This window comes from Bos indicus, chromosome 9, assembly GCF_029378745.1.
Source record: "Bos indicus isolate NIAB-ARS_2022 breed Sahiwal x Tharparkar chromosome 9, NIAB-ARS_B.indTharparkar_mat_pri_1.0, whole genome shotgun sequence".
NCBI classification, from domain to species: domain Eukaryota; kingdom Metazoa; phylum Chordata; class Mammalia; order Artiodactyla; family Bovidae; genus Bos; species Bos indicus.
The window spans coordinates 61,233,096-61,247,940 of NC_091768.1; the positions used below are offsets into that span (position 1 = coordinate 61,233,096).

The window sequence follows — 14,845 nt, forward strand, 5'->3', positions numbered from 1 at the left end:
GGGAACATGCCCTGGAGAAGGGAAAGTCTACCCACTCCAGTACTCTGGCCTAGAGAATTCCACAGACTGACCTGCTTTCACTTTCACTTTATCTGGTGGCTCAGTGGTAGAGAGTCTGCTTGCCAAGCAGGAGATGTGGATTCAATTCCTGGGTTGGGAAGATCCCCTGGGGAAGGAAATGGCAGTCCACTCTAGTATTCTTGCCTGAGAAATCCCATGGATAGAGAAACCTGGTGGGCTACAGTCCATGGGGTCGCAGAGTCCCAACACAACTTAATGACTAAACAACAACATCTACTTTAGAAAATGAATTCTAAGACCTTGATAATGAACCCTCAGTAAATGTAACACCTATAAATCTTAAATTGTAATTCACAAGCTTAGTTTTGGCAAATACAATTCTTGGGTGTTGGGAATATTACTCATACTTCTTAGCATATTCAATTTAGAACTCCCAAGAAAATTGCAAAGGATATGAAAAGTAATCTGAAAACTGTCAGAGTAAAACAATCTAATCCAAGAGATTTAAAGAAAAAGTTTAATCCAAGCATAAAATAAATTATCCCTAACTCTTAAAATTTCATCCATCCCATACCTTCAGAGAATCCTAAAATTTTCAAGAAAGTTTCTTTCAAAGGTTAATTTTTTATGAGTGTTTATAAAAAGCAATCTATAAAATGTACTCAAATTGCTTTTCAGATACAAAAACAAGTGAGCTCCTGAATTACACATGGTGTGTGCTTACAATTCATTTCGTAACAGACATATTGTTTACCCATTTGGAAACTTTTGAAAGATTTATGGATTCAGGAGAGGAATAAAGTACAAAAAAACCCAACTTGGAGGCATTACCTCAGGGCTAGAAGAGCGGGCTTGTGATTTTGTAATGTTTTCATTCAGCAGCGTCCTTCAAAATGTTAAATAGAGGAAGATGATGAGACTGTCAGCCTTTCATACCCACGTGTAAGTACATTTGCTTGACTCCGCTCAACCTGAAGCAAGTATCAGCTGCATAGAGGGCGTGGGAGTCCGGGGTGTCCACCCTCCAATAAAGAAAAACGTATTCAGCAATAAAATTGGATGGTCATTAGAACGGATAAGATTTACAAAAAATTATAGTATTATAAAAGATCAGTTTTACCCAGTTTGAAATTCAGAAAAGGGAAAGAAACTTTGTTCCTCCTTTCCAGCAACCGGCTCCCTGCTGTCTGTTTTTAATCGAGAATTTAGTATTAGAACCATTACTAACAGACTTTTACAGGTCAGTAGTAACCATCATTTAATACTGTTTCAGAGGAAATACTTTAAACCATTTACTATCATAGATGAAGTCTAGAGTCTATAGGAGGCAGAAAGGATGAGGTCAGGAGTACTGGTAAAGGTGCTAACCTAAGGAGGGGAAAAGAAAATACAGGAAGACAATACTTGTTTCATATTCATGTTGTAATTAGGGTTTTTGTGCAGTTACCACGGCTGTGCCTCTTAGCCTGACCTGACCTTACTTGCTGTATATTTCCACCTGGATATCCTACACACATCTCAAAGTTCAACATGCAAATCAAAATTACCTTCCTTTACAATTCCAGCCCCTTCCAGAGTTCCTTAATTGCTGGCTTTATCTTCCTAATGGCTCAATTTTAAATTAAATCTTTTTCTTATGCTTCATTCAGTTTCTCAATTCTGAATTCTACGTCCAGAACATCTCCCAAATAAGTCCATGCTTCTGTATAACCTCCAATAATGCCCTTTAGGCTTTTTTTTAAAGTACTGAATCCTCAAGCGGCTTTCGTGTCTCAAGATCTCCGTTTCCAAACTATACTCCATCTTTTCACGTTTTGTTTTAGAATCTTACTACCTTGTTCATAAACCTCTGATGACTATCATGCTTATAAAGTTGAAACTCTTATTAAACATGGACTTTAAAGCCCTTCATGTTATTACCCCAATACACCATTCAAGACTGAATCTTCTGACTCTAGTCCACATCTTTTCATGTAACACTGCTAAAACTTTTACCTGTGACAGTTATTTAGCTTTTCTTTGCATGTCATACTATTTTAAGGCCCCATGCAATACTCCTTCCAGAGGGTCTGGTTACCAAGGAGATGATCCCTACTCTTTCACTAGAGTTAGTAACCACCTGTTGGAAAACATTGACTTGTTTTTACCTCCTAAAGACATTCGGTAGGGTGTAGGGTGAAGGGAAGGCAGCTTGTATTTTAGTTATGGTGGCCATTTCTTTCTCACCCACCTATGTTGTTAACTTTTCGTTTTGCCAGTTATCCTTGTACAGTTGACCCCTGAGCAATTCATAGGTTAGGTGCACCTTGCAGTTGAAAGAAGCATGCATATAAATTATAGTCTGACTCTGTTATCTGTGACTCCTCCATATCCAAGTTTCCACATCCTGGGATTCAGCCAACTGCAGATCATGTAGTAGTTAATATTTTAAAAATACGTGTGTATAAAGTGGACCTGCTCAGTTTGAACCTGTGATGTCCAAGGGTTAGCTATCTCCTGAACATAACTTCACACTTAATCTCCCACATTCTGTAGACATGCTGCTCAAAATGACACAAAAGAACAGGTTATTTCAAACAAAGGAGAGTAGTGGTTGAAGTTTTTATCCAAGACAAGGACTCTATATTAGTTTGTTAGGAATTTTATTATATGAAGAAATGTGCATATGCACATAAATGAGCCATTTGATGGAATCATAGACAAGATTTGGGAGACTTCAGAACTCATGTAGGCCAATTAGTGGTAATATTTACAACATACTATTTTTAAAAGCTAAACTTGGTGACTTAACAATTGAGGGAATTTTTAACTATGGGCTTAACTCTTAAAATCAATTTCCCATCTGTAAGGAAGACCTCTGCATTTGTGTAAGCAGCAATGAAGACTCATACAAAAATGCCAGTATCAAGTAGAAGTTCTTTGCAGCTTCCTTTCTAGAACTGATTGCTTAATGGAGAAAGTGTCTGTTGCTGTTGTGTTCGACTCTTTGCAACCCCATGGACTGTAGCCCATCAGACTACAGCTCCATGGGATTTCCCAGGCAAGAATACTGGATAGGTTGCCATTATCTTCTCCAGGGGATCCTCCCAACTCAGGGATTGAACCCTGGTCTCTTGCACTGCAGGCAGATTCTTTACCATCTGAGCTACCACAGGAGCTCAGTGAAACGGTTAGTCGCTCAGTCGTATCCAGTTCCGACCCTGTGGATTCAACTCAAAATTAACCCACCGCCTCAATCACAAAACCAGCTTCCCCCACAAAACACTTGCCTTGCATTTTTTTGGTAATCTCAAACCAATGAATATTCATGTTTCTCCCCAGCACTGCTTCTGGAGGAACCAGGAATAAATAGGGTAGAGGTTGGTGGTTTTGAGCTATGACAGCCCTGTTCCTCCCCAGACATTGAACTGCTTTTGAGAACATGCTGGGAGCTGAGGCATCAGAGGGGTCTAGTTTATCCACTACATTCATAGTTCCTCATAATCCTCATTTCCCTGTCTTGGGTGGATATCCACTGTGCCCTCCTTACCAGGTCCATGCTGGGCCCTGGTGCTGAGGGGCAGAAGCACTGGGATGGGCCTGGGTTTTGTTCCTTCTCAACACCAAAATTGAGTCAGGGCTTTTAATGAAGGCAGGTGAAGACAGAACAAATACTATGGGTTTTTAGCTAGTTTAAAAACCACGTACTAGGCAAAAGAAATACAAGTGGTTTTAAGTACAGCATAACTGGATCCCATTCATTTCCCACAATTGTACTAGTTTTATAATTTGTGAAGGAACGGGGTATAGAAACCTGAAAGCTGGTTAAGAGTAAAATGTAAACTACTTGATAATACATTCAGATCTTCAAATTTGTAAACTACACTAAAGTTTGTATTTTAACTTAAAAACCACCTTTAAGTTTGAAAAGAATGGCTCCCATCAATCTTTTAATATTGTAATTTGGTCTTTTATTGTTTTTCCCTTTCTCATTCTGCAGGGACACAAATTACGTAGCACCAAGATTAATGCAAATAAAAGCAGCTTTCTATGTTGTCACCACATCAGTGGTATGAGCTGAATAAACTCAGTATCAAATTGTACAAATTTACCTAAAGACATTTCAGTATGAGATTCTAAACTGCATATATGTTTTATAGGGGAAGTGCCACTGAATAGAACAATTTTTTTCCACTCACATACACATTTTACCCCTTTGCAATTTTAAACTAGGCCATTAGTTAAAATTAGTAGTTTACTTTATACCCCCACAAAACAAATTACAGGAACATTGGGAGGAAATGTTTCAAGCTCCAATAGGGGAAACATAGTACTAGGAGGTAGAGACTTGGCAAGTGATTAGGATAGGAGGGCAGGAACCCTCATGAATAGGATTCATGTCCTTATAAAAGGGAGCCCAGAAAGCACCCCCACCCCTGTGCCATGTGCGTACACAGCTAAAGGTCGCCTGCTACAAACTTTATGAGGGCTCTTGGGCATGCTTAACGTGCTCACTCCAGTCCTGTCCCGATTCTTTGCAACCCTATGGACTGTAGCTCACCAGGCTCCTCTATCCATGTGATTATCCAGGGAAGAATACTGGAGTGGGTTGCCATGCCCTCCTCTAGGGGATCTTCCTGACCCTGGGATTGGAATCTCCATCTCCTGCATTGGCAGGCACACTCTTTACCACTACCGTCCCCTGGGAAGCCCTAGACACCAAATCTGCTGACGCCTTGATCTTAAGACCTCCCAGCCTACAGAACTGAGAAATTTTGTTTATAAGCTACCCAATCTCTAGAATTTTGTTATAGTAGTCTGAAGGGGCTAAGACTGCTAAATAACTTTTACTGCAAAACCAAAACTATTCGACTTAAACTTGTTAACACCTTCTCACTAAATATATCTGTAGTCTGTTTCAACCACTTTTCAAACTATAAAATTTATTTATAATTTCCTTATATCACCCCTTAAAAAATTTAGCCATCTTCTTTACCAGTGTATTAACACTCCTCTTGGCTAAAAGAAAAAAAGTCTTAACAAGTTGAAAGTGCACCTGTATCTTAGTTTCTCTAAATGCTTTTTAAAAATCTAGCTATATATACCTGTATGTAAATTAAGTGTAACTTTCTCTAAATTCATAAGAACAAGGCATCAGTGCCAAAGAAAAATGGCTGGACGGGTTTACAAGTTGTACATTCTTAAGAGATTTTGTGGTGGCAGTAAGAAGTCGTCATGCCACTGCTTATTGAGTCAATAGGATTCTAAAGTTAGGTCCTCCCTTGTGTGAACCAAAGGATCCAAGAAATTGAGAACATGCCTCATTTTCTCCCCTTAGGATGGTAGCACCTTTCTCATCTATACTGTTTTATAAAATCATATATAACCTTTTAACAACTTTACATTTTCACACGTCTAAATACTGACCAGTTACTCATTACCACTTTTTCTTTTGTACTGTATGAGATAACCTTGGCTTTGTATAATGAAAAGGGAAAATCATGTTCTAGAATTTCTTATTGGAATAGACCTTATACACTATTGAGTAGAAGTTTGAATTTTAAAGTAAAAAACACATATGCTACAATAACTTCAAGCAAGCTTCAGATTCCAAAATCTCCATCTATTATTTTAACGTTATATTTGCTTTGATTCAAGTATCCCATTTAGTATCAATATACTGATTTTGAAAACCAGTATACTGAAAATTTGAAAACCAAACAAGTGCCATTTTCCTTCATTGTAAATGTGGTAAGTCAAATGGTACTTTACAAAAACAGTTGGGAAATAAAAACATTCTAAGCTATAAACTAAATCAGCTACACTTTTGCCCACAACCATTTCCATTCATAAGATGGGGAATTCCTCCCCTTAGAGGTAGTAGTGTTTTAGACTCTGCAAATTTCAAGAGGACATACAATTAGTATAAACATTTAGCCAGTGAAATGGAAAGTTAAAATCCATCTCCTAGTTACACATTCAAACATGAAAAACAATCACACACAAAGAGTCAAGACTTAAAAGGGGGGGGGCCAAATTATTATTATTGTTTTAAAATTTGATTACAACCGATTTTGTTGGCATTAAAAATTTAAATTTGAATGGATATAAACCAAAAAACCAGAAATTAAGTTTGGTAAAAATGGGGATAGAAGTTTTCCAGTAATTACAGATTAGAAGGCAGAAATCAATTTAGAGAAACATAGACAAACCCTATGTTTACAATGATTGTGCCACAGATTTAACTTCAGTAGTGCATTAGTAAACTGTTCACATTGAGATCTTCACCTTGAGATTCAACAGCTGTTTCTTGAAAAAAAACCTCAGTACCTTGTGCAAATAAATCGGTCTTATATGTGCCTTAGCACACTTAAAATTTCTCCACTGTATATATACAAAACACCTACCATTTGGGCAGGGCAAAATACATACTTTCATAACAAAACTATAATGTACCTCTCAAATATGAACAATATACACATAATACATGGTATACAGTATTTACAAAATATAAAATATAATACAAGCTGTTTGTAATTTTTTAAACTCATCTTCTGCCCTTGTATGTTACAAGGCAATTTTCCGTTTCTGTACCACTTCTTTTCAAGGAGTCCAGGGATTTTGGAAAAACTATGTTTTACATACATACTGAGATCTAAGTCTGAACTTTTAGGAGAGTTTTTAAGTGTACTGCCATCAACTCCCTATTTTGGTTGGAATTCTCGATGGTGGTTCCCATCCAGTGACTAGGAGGCTTTGGAAGAACACTAGGAGATGGTGGATCACTAAACTTTGCCCCAGCATAATTCTCCTTTTGGCTCACTTCAGTTAGAAATGATGATTTCTTCAAGTGCTTATTTTTAATATTCTCAGTATTTTTAAAAGGCTTTTTTTCCTGCTTCTGAATTATATCAGATGAAACAGAATCCTGCCAAAAGTTATTTTCATTTCGTTTTGCAGAGGTGATCTTGGTTAGTGGTAAGTTATATTTGTTTTTCTGTCTGTTTATCTTTGGTTGTTCACACAAGGGTATACCATGAACAAGCTGGCCGTGGGGAATGGCAATTTTCTCCGATTTTCCCATCTTTGATTTTAAAACCTACAAAGACAAGGAACATAATAAAAGTGAATACAGTCTCATGATAAAAAAAGCAGTCATGAACCTCACCATATATCTAATATTTATTTTTTTTAAAAGTTCTGGACTTTCATTCACTGCCTTGATTAAATGTGCTTGCTGCACTTAAGCACTGATGTCCAAATATGCACACATCTAATTTTACCAGGAAAATAGTTAAATCACTGTTATCAGTGCAGTGTATGACCTGATTCTAAAACGTAAGGTAAAAGGCCCAAGGTAACCAAGTTCATCTTTCCGGGAAGAAGATAATGAGCTCTCTTCCAAACAAGTATGCCAACCTCTTCCTAACAAAAGTCAGTGTTTTTACAGTAGGAGTTTTCCAAGAGAAATTTTCAAATGCTTTGGCAGATTAGAAAGAAAAACTATGTTAACAGATACACTATCTACACCTCCTAAGACCGGTACTTTATAAAATATTTAAGAATAAAAATGTGAGGAGTGAGGAAATGTTTTGACAGTGGTTACTAAGTATATACATTAAAAATGATCTCCCAGCTTCTGAAAATAAAATTTCAGAAATTTAAATACTAAAAAAACTCTATCATCCTTTCCACTTTTATACATAATGGTAAAGGCGATTTCTGCCTGCCCCCTACTTTGTTTTAACAATTGCTTCAAGAACTTTATTGCCTTAATTCTAATCACTTTACTAACTCAAGTGATCCTTAACTGGAAGGGATGAGAGGATGGAAAGGACAAGATAATCTATTAGATCACTGTCCTTTCAACCCTTGTAATGCCGTAGTGAAGGACACAAATAGAAAGCCAGAGCACAGGGTAACATAACCAAGTCAAACGTGGTAACTGCAACAGAGAGCGCCCAGGTTTGAATATAGTTCTAGAAAAGGTAATCTTACTAAGAAACAAGTATAAAAACTCGTTTTTACATTATCACTAATGCTTCAGAAGAGCCATGGAAATGTAAGACGCTCAGTCGTGTCCCACTCTTTGTGACCCCACGGCCTGTAGCCGGACAGGCTCCTCTGTCCATGAGATTTCCCAGGCAAGAATACTGGAGTGAGTTGCCAGTCCCTTCTCCAGGGGGATCTTCCCGACCCAAGGACTGAACCCGAGTCTCTTGCACTACAGGCAGATTCTTTACCGTCTGAGCCACCAGGGAAGCCCATGAAATTGAAACAAGAACCTATACAAAATTTTGAGGACTCATGGCGGACAAATTTAATTTTTGCAAGGGCACAGCTAGATAAGCTGCAAGTCTCTTAAACATTCTTTCAACAAATGGCAGTAGCTTATTTTCATTATTATGAAAATCTCTGAAATTAAAGGGAAAATGTCTTATTGCGATGTAAACGTTACCTTAGCGACTTAATACCATCTAAGTTTTAATCAGTTTTATCCTAGTCCTTTAACAGCAACTGGGCATCATAACGTCAACTGATAACTTTTCTTTCGAAAATTTCATCCTTCTGGGCACAACACCACGTTCCATTAAGGAAGCCTGGCACAGGATACATAGTGGGGATGGTTAAACCGTAAATTCCGTTCACCTGATAAAATTATCGCTTCAAAGAGACAACCCAACTCTACCGTCGCTCCTGCCAACTTCCGAAGTTTAAAAGTACAGCTAAGTAGGTCGGCCCGGCAAGGAGCTGCGCCCCAGTTGGACCGGCGCCCCACACCAAGCACCTCACAACTCAACAAAAGGCCAACGTAAGCGAGCGGCTGGCAGCCCACTGAGAACCCCACATAGGGAGGCGAGAGGCCGTAAGCGCGTCCCGACCGGTTTTGGCGCTACCAGCGGTAGGGAAGCCGCCGGCTGGCCCGCAACCCGGCCCTCCATCGCCGGCCGCTCGCCTCCTTCATGGGCGCCCGAGCGCTCTGCACGTAGCGCGCGCTGACGTCAGCTTCCCGCGGGCTGCTTCCCTCCCCCGCCCCCCGCGCGCCCGGAACGCCGAAACCCCCTGGAACGCCGCCAGCCTTCTAAATCCGGGCTGTTGCTGGGGCGCAGCGGCTTCTCTCATTGGCCGGCTCCCCGGAGCCAATCAGCGGTGCCAGCGCAGGCCTTCCCCCCTCCCCCCAGCAAGAAGGGAGCCGGCGTCACGGAAACTTCCCTCCCGAGTAAACAGCCGCCCCTCGCCCCGGCCCCCGCCCCCCTCCCCGACCCCTCGGCGCAGGGCCCCAAACCTCGGGGCCCGGCTGTGGCCGTATAGAGGCTGGAACGCCAACGGTTCCCCCTCCATCCCCCTCGCGGCCCTTACCTCTCTTCTGAACGAGGGTTGGCCGGGCGCCGCAGGCGGCAGCGGGCCAAGTAAAGGGCTCGCTTCCTCAGTTCGGGTGGCGGTCGTAGGAGCTGGGACCCAGGCGGCGGCCTGGGCCTGGTCCGGGACTTGCTGCGCTCCGCCAAGGCCCGTCGCGGGACTCCGCCCGCCCTCCAGGCTCGGCCGGTGCTGCTGGTACTGGTGGAAGCGGCTGGGGAGCTGCCCCGACGGGCTGGTCCGCACCTTCTTCTTTCGTCGCTTCTTTGGTGCCGCCCGAGGGGTGCCCCCCGCCGCGGCGAGGCTGCAGTTGGGAAGAGGTGCCGGGGCGCGAGGCTGGGGGGTCAGACAGGGACCGTCTCCCCCTAAGAAGTGAGGGAGGAAGAGAGTGGGAGGTAGCGCCCGGGGGTCCGGGATCCGGGGTAAAGGCGGCGGAGCAGTGGTAACCATCGGGAGGGCGCCGAAGTAACCGCGGGTGGAAAAGCCCATGGACGCAAGGCGGCCGCCTAGAACAAGCGGCTCCCGCTGTGGGACAGAAACGACGGTCATAGCGCTAAGCGGAAAAGTGGCTCTGCAGGAGTAGAAGGAGCTAGTGAGGCCACAGATCACAGGGCGGCGGCGGTGGCGGCTGCTGCTGCTAAGAGAGCCGGAGTGAATCGCGGACCATGGCTCGGGCGGTGGCGGCGCAGCAACAAATATCTTCAGCCTCCGCTCTGAGTGTTGTTATCCGAAGCTCCGCCCTGTGCCCGCCCACCTTCCTGAGAAAGCCCAATAAGAATGCGACAGGGCAGGTCACGCCCATCAGGCTCCGCCTCCACCGCCTGGAAGAGACACACACAAACAACCCGCTGCTGCAGCCAGGCACAAAGAGCGCGCACTGCGCAGGCGCTGCCAACGGGTTCTTTCGGGAAGAGTCGGTCCCGCGAACAATGAAGTTCCGTTTCAGCCCCACCTGCCCCACCCCCCCATCCTGACTCCTCCTTACTTATCCTTGCACTTTGCCCTGAAGGCATTGATCAGATAGCCAGATCTAGGCTGATTTGGGCGTTGGGGTTAGGGGCGGGAGCCAGGGGAAAGAATCGGAAAGCTTCAAGACCACTGACGCCTACTCCCCAGCCACTGACCTTGGGGAAGTATTTATTTCAAGCCCAACATAATAGCATTATTATTGTGTGTTTTTTTTTTTTTTAATTATTTTAAGATTTCAGAGTACGTTGTAAGAGTTTCATTCTTCACAGTCGGAAAACCAGCCCACATTTATATTACATTTGATGAAGTGTGGCTCACGTTTTTTCATTAACCTGAGTGAGAAACGCTGCTCATTAGCCATGGTAATCGGAATAAAAATTAAGAGAGTGACTCCATGAAACTGACTTCTTAATATATAAAAAGTTCTCCATAATCCGTAATTGCGCATTGGAAATGTTACCGCTTTCCATACGGTGGGACTTTGGATCGCTAAACAGTGCTTGGTACTGAGAAGGAAGCAGAGGAGGAGAGCTGTGTCTCAAAGGGAGAAAGTGAAACATTTCTGCAACACACTGCATTTTACTTGCTCTGTGTTGATAGAAATTCGTCATCTCCCCGTACTGCGCTCACACACACAAAGAATTGTGGCTATTTATCTAGTACTTTTGTACCATGACCTGTTTTTTACATAAATTATCTCGTTTGAACCTCGAAAGAACTCTAAGGAATAGGTACTATATTTTATCGCTAGTTTACAGGAGAGAACATAGGCTTGAAAGTGAAAGTGAAGTCGCTCAGCGTCCGACTCTTTGCGACCCTAGGGACTGTAGCCCACCAGTCTTCTCCATCCAGGCAAGAATACTAGAAAGCGTTTCCCTTTTTTTCGCCAAGGGATCTTCCCGACCCAGGGATCGAACACAGGTCTCTTGCCTTGCAGGCAGACTCTTTACCCTCTGAGCCATCAGGGAATCCTGAAAACAGGCTTAGAGAGACAAAAAGTACTTGTCAAATGCCATACAATAAGCAAGTTAACAGAATTTGAACTCCAGGTCAGGCAAGACTAAAATTTTAACACCATCGTACTGCTTGCAACACTAGATTACAGGTTATTAGAATACCGCAATAATCTTTTAACTTCTTTGTATCTTACCACCCTTTAACCAGTATTCTTCAGCTTTGTGTGCTTGAGAAGTATTTTGTGATTGATAGCAGAGTTGAACAGAGGCAATAGCCAGAATGATGCTTCCCAAAAACTTTATATAAACTTTGTGAATGCTACATTTCATCATTTTTCATTGCTGGATTTCACGGGTTTTTTTTTTGCTGGATTTTACTCATTTTTGTGCTTCCAACACTTACTACGTAGTAAGTGTTCATGATCATGGGATGAATAGGAATCATATACTTCCAGTCCTGTAAAAGATCTTGTTGTTTAGTCACTAAATTGTGTCCAACTCTTTTAGCGACCTCATGGACTGTAGCCTATCAGGTTTCTCCGTCCATGGGATTTTCTAGGCAAGAATACTGGAGTGGGTTGCCACTTCCTTCTCCAAGGGATCTTTTCCATCCACGGGTGGAACCCATGTCTCTTGCATTGGCAGGCGGATTCTTTACCACTGAGCCATCTGGGAATCCCTGTAAAAGATTTTGTTGTCAAAGATCTTAGAGAGCCTTTAATTGAAGTTCTCAGGTCTCTAAACTGAAGTTGGGTTTAAGATCCAAGTAAAAAATATAGCCTAGCAAGAGCTGGTGGAAAAGAGCCGGCAAAGATTGTAGAATGAGCTAATTGTTCTTTTGTTTTTGTAAGAGTTTCTACTTTTTCAAAGCACTTTTTCATCTATTATCATTTATTTCTTCACTCCTTTAAAGAAGATATTCTACTTGTAATGTAGATGTAAGTGATACATAAAGTCTCTAAAGATGAAGTGAGTGCTGAAGAGTTGATGCTTTTGAACTGTGGTTTTGGAGAAGACTCTTGAGAGTGCCTTGAACTGCAAGAAGATCAAACCAGTCAATACTAAAGGAAATCAGTCCTGAATATTCATTGCAAGGACTGATGCTGAAGCTGAAGCTCCAGTAGTTTGGCCACCTGATGCAAAGATGCTGACTCATTGAAAGAGACCCTGATGCTGGGAAAGATTGAAGGCAGGAGGAAAAGGAGATGACGACAGAGGATGAGATAGTTGGAGGGCATCAAGGACTCGATGGACACGAGTGTGAGCAAGCTCCAGGAGTTGTTGATGAACAGGGAAGCCTGGCATGCTGCAGTTCATGGGGCTGAAAAGAGTCGAACAAGACTGAGCAACTGAACTGAAAGATAAAGTAACTTGCCTCAGGGCCACATGTCCTGAGGTGTGTTGTTGTTCTGTCTTGTCTGACTCTTTTCGACACAATGGACTGCAGCACCCAAGCCTTCCTGTGCACTCTAGAATATTGGCACATTTTTTAGACTTTTAGACTCGCACATTAATTCAGTTCAGTTCAATTCAGTCGCTCAGTCGTGTCCGACTCTTTGCGACCCCATGAATCACAGCACGCCAGGCCTCCCTGTCCATCACCAACTCCCGGAGTTCACTCAGACTCCCGTCCCTCAAGTCAGTGGTGCCATCCAGCCATCTCATCCTACGTCGTCCCCTTCTCCTCCTGCCCCCAATCCCTCCCAGCATCAGAGTCTTTTCCAATGAGTCAACTCTTCGCATGAGGTGGCCAAAGTACTGGAGTTTCAGCTTTAGCATCATTCCTTCCAAAGAAATCCCAGGGCTGATCTCCTTCAGAATGGACTGGTTGGATCTCCTTGCAGTCCAAGGGACTCTCAAGAGTCTTCTCCAATACCACAGTTCAAAAGCATAAACCCTTCGGCGCTCAGCCCTCTTCATAGTCCAACTCTCACATCCATACATGACCACTGGAAAAACCATAGCCTTGACTAGATGGACCTTTGTTGGCAAAGTAATGTCTCTGCTTTTGAATATGCTATCTAGGTTGGTCATAACTTTCCTTCCAAGGAGTAAGCGTCTTTTAATTTCATGGCTGCAGTCACCATGTGCAGTGATTTTGGAGCCCCAAAAAATAAAGTCTGACACTGTTTCCACTGTTTCCCCATCTATTTCCCATGAAGTGATGTCATGATCTTTGTTTTCTGAATGTTGAGCTTTAAGCCAACTTTTTCACTCTCCACTTTCACTTTCATCAAGAGGCTTTTTAGTTCCTCTTCACTTTCTGCCATAAGGGGGGTGTCATCTGCATATCTGAGGTTATTGATATTTCTCCTGGCAATCTTGATTCCAGCTTGTGCTTCTTCCAGCCCAGTGTTTCTCATGATGTACTCTGCATATAAGTTAAATAAGCGGGGTGACAATATATAGCCTTGACGTACTCCTTTTCCTATTTGGAACCAGTCTGTTGTTCCATGTCCAGTTCTAACTGTTGCTTCCTGATCTGCATATAGGTTTCTCAAGAGGCAGGTCAGGTGGTCTGGTATTCCCATCTCTTAAAAGAATTTTCCACAGTTTTTTGTGATCCACACAGTCAAAGGCTTTGGCATAGTCAATAAAGCAGAAATAGATGTTTTTCTGGAACTCTCTTGCTTTTTCGATGATCCAGCAGATGTTGGCAATTTGATCTCTGGTTCCTGTGCCTTTTCTAAAACCAGCTTGAACATCTGGAAGTTCACAGTTCACGTATTGCTAAAGCCTGGCTTGGAGAATTTTGAGCATTACTTTACTAGCATGTGAGATGAGTGCAATTGTGTGGTAGTTTGAGCATTCTTTGGCATTGCCTTTCTTTGGGATTGGAATGAAAACTGACCTTTTCCAGTCCTGTGGCCACTGCTGAGTTTTCCAAATTTGCTGGCATATTGAGTGCAACACTTTCACAGCATCATCTTCCAGGATTTGAAAGAGCTCAACTGGAATTCCATCACCTCCACTAGCTTTGTTCATAGTGATGCTTTCTAAGGCCCACTTGACTTCATATTCCAGGATGTCTGGCTCTAGGTGAATGATCACACCATCGTGATTATCTTGGTTGTGAAGATCTTTTTTGTACAGTTCTTCTATGTATTCCTGCCACCTCTTCTTAATATCTTCTGCTTCTGTTAGGTCCATACCATTTCGGTCCTTTATCAAGCCCATCTTTGCATGAAATGTTCCCTTGGTATCTCTAATTTTCTTGAAGAGATCTCTAGTATTTCCCATTCTGTTGTTTTCCTATATTTCTTTGCATTGATCTCTGAGGAAGGCGTTCTTATCTCTCCTTGCTATTCTTTGGAACTCTGCATTCAGATGCTTATATTTTTCCTTTTCTCCTTTGCTTTTCGCTTCTCTTCTTTTCACAGCTATTTGTAAGGCCTCCCCAGACAGCCATTTTGCTTGTTTGCATTTCTTTTCCTTGGGGATGGTCTTGATCCCTGTCTCCTGTACAATGTCACGAACCTCCGTCCATAGTTCATCAGGCACTCTATCTATCAGATCTAGTCCGTTAAATCTATTTCTCACTTCCACTGTATAATCATAAGGGA

The 14,845-nt window shown here is 42.3% G+C and overlaps 1 protein-coding gene across 1 annotated transcript; it reads right to left on the reverse strand.

The window, feature by feature from the left end:
- Nucleotides 1-6,017: 6,017 nt before the first annotated feature.
- PNRC1 (proline rich nuclear receptor coactivator 1) lies at nucleotides 6,018-10,064 on the reverse strand. The gene is made up of 2 exons (XM_070796085.1): nucleotides 9,361-10,064; nucleotides 6,018-7,099 (listed from the first exon to the last, which is right to left on the reverse strand). The coding sequence occupies exons 1-2, from the start codon at nucleotides 9,904-9,906 to the stop codon at nucleotides 6,656-6,658; spliced, it is 990 nt and encodes a 329-aa protein (XP_070652186.1). The 5' UTR covers nucleotides 9,907-10,064; the 3' UTR covers nucleotides 6,018-6,655.
- Between the last annotated feature and the right edge of the window lie 4,781 nt (nucleotides 10,065-14,845).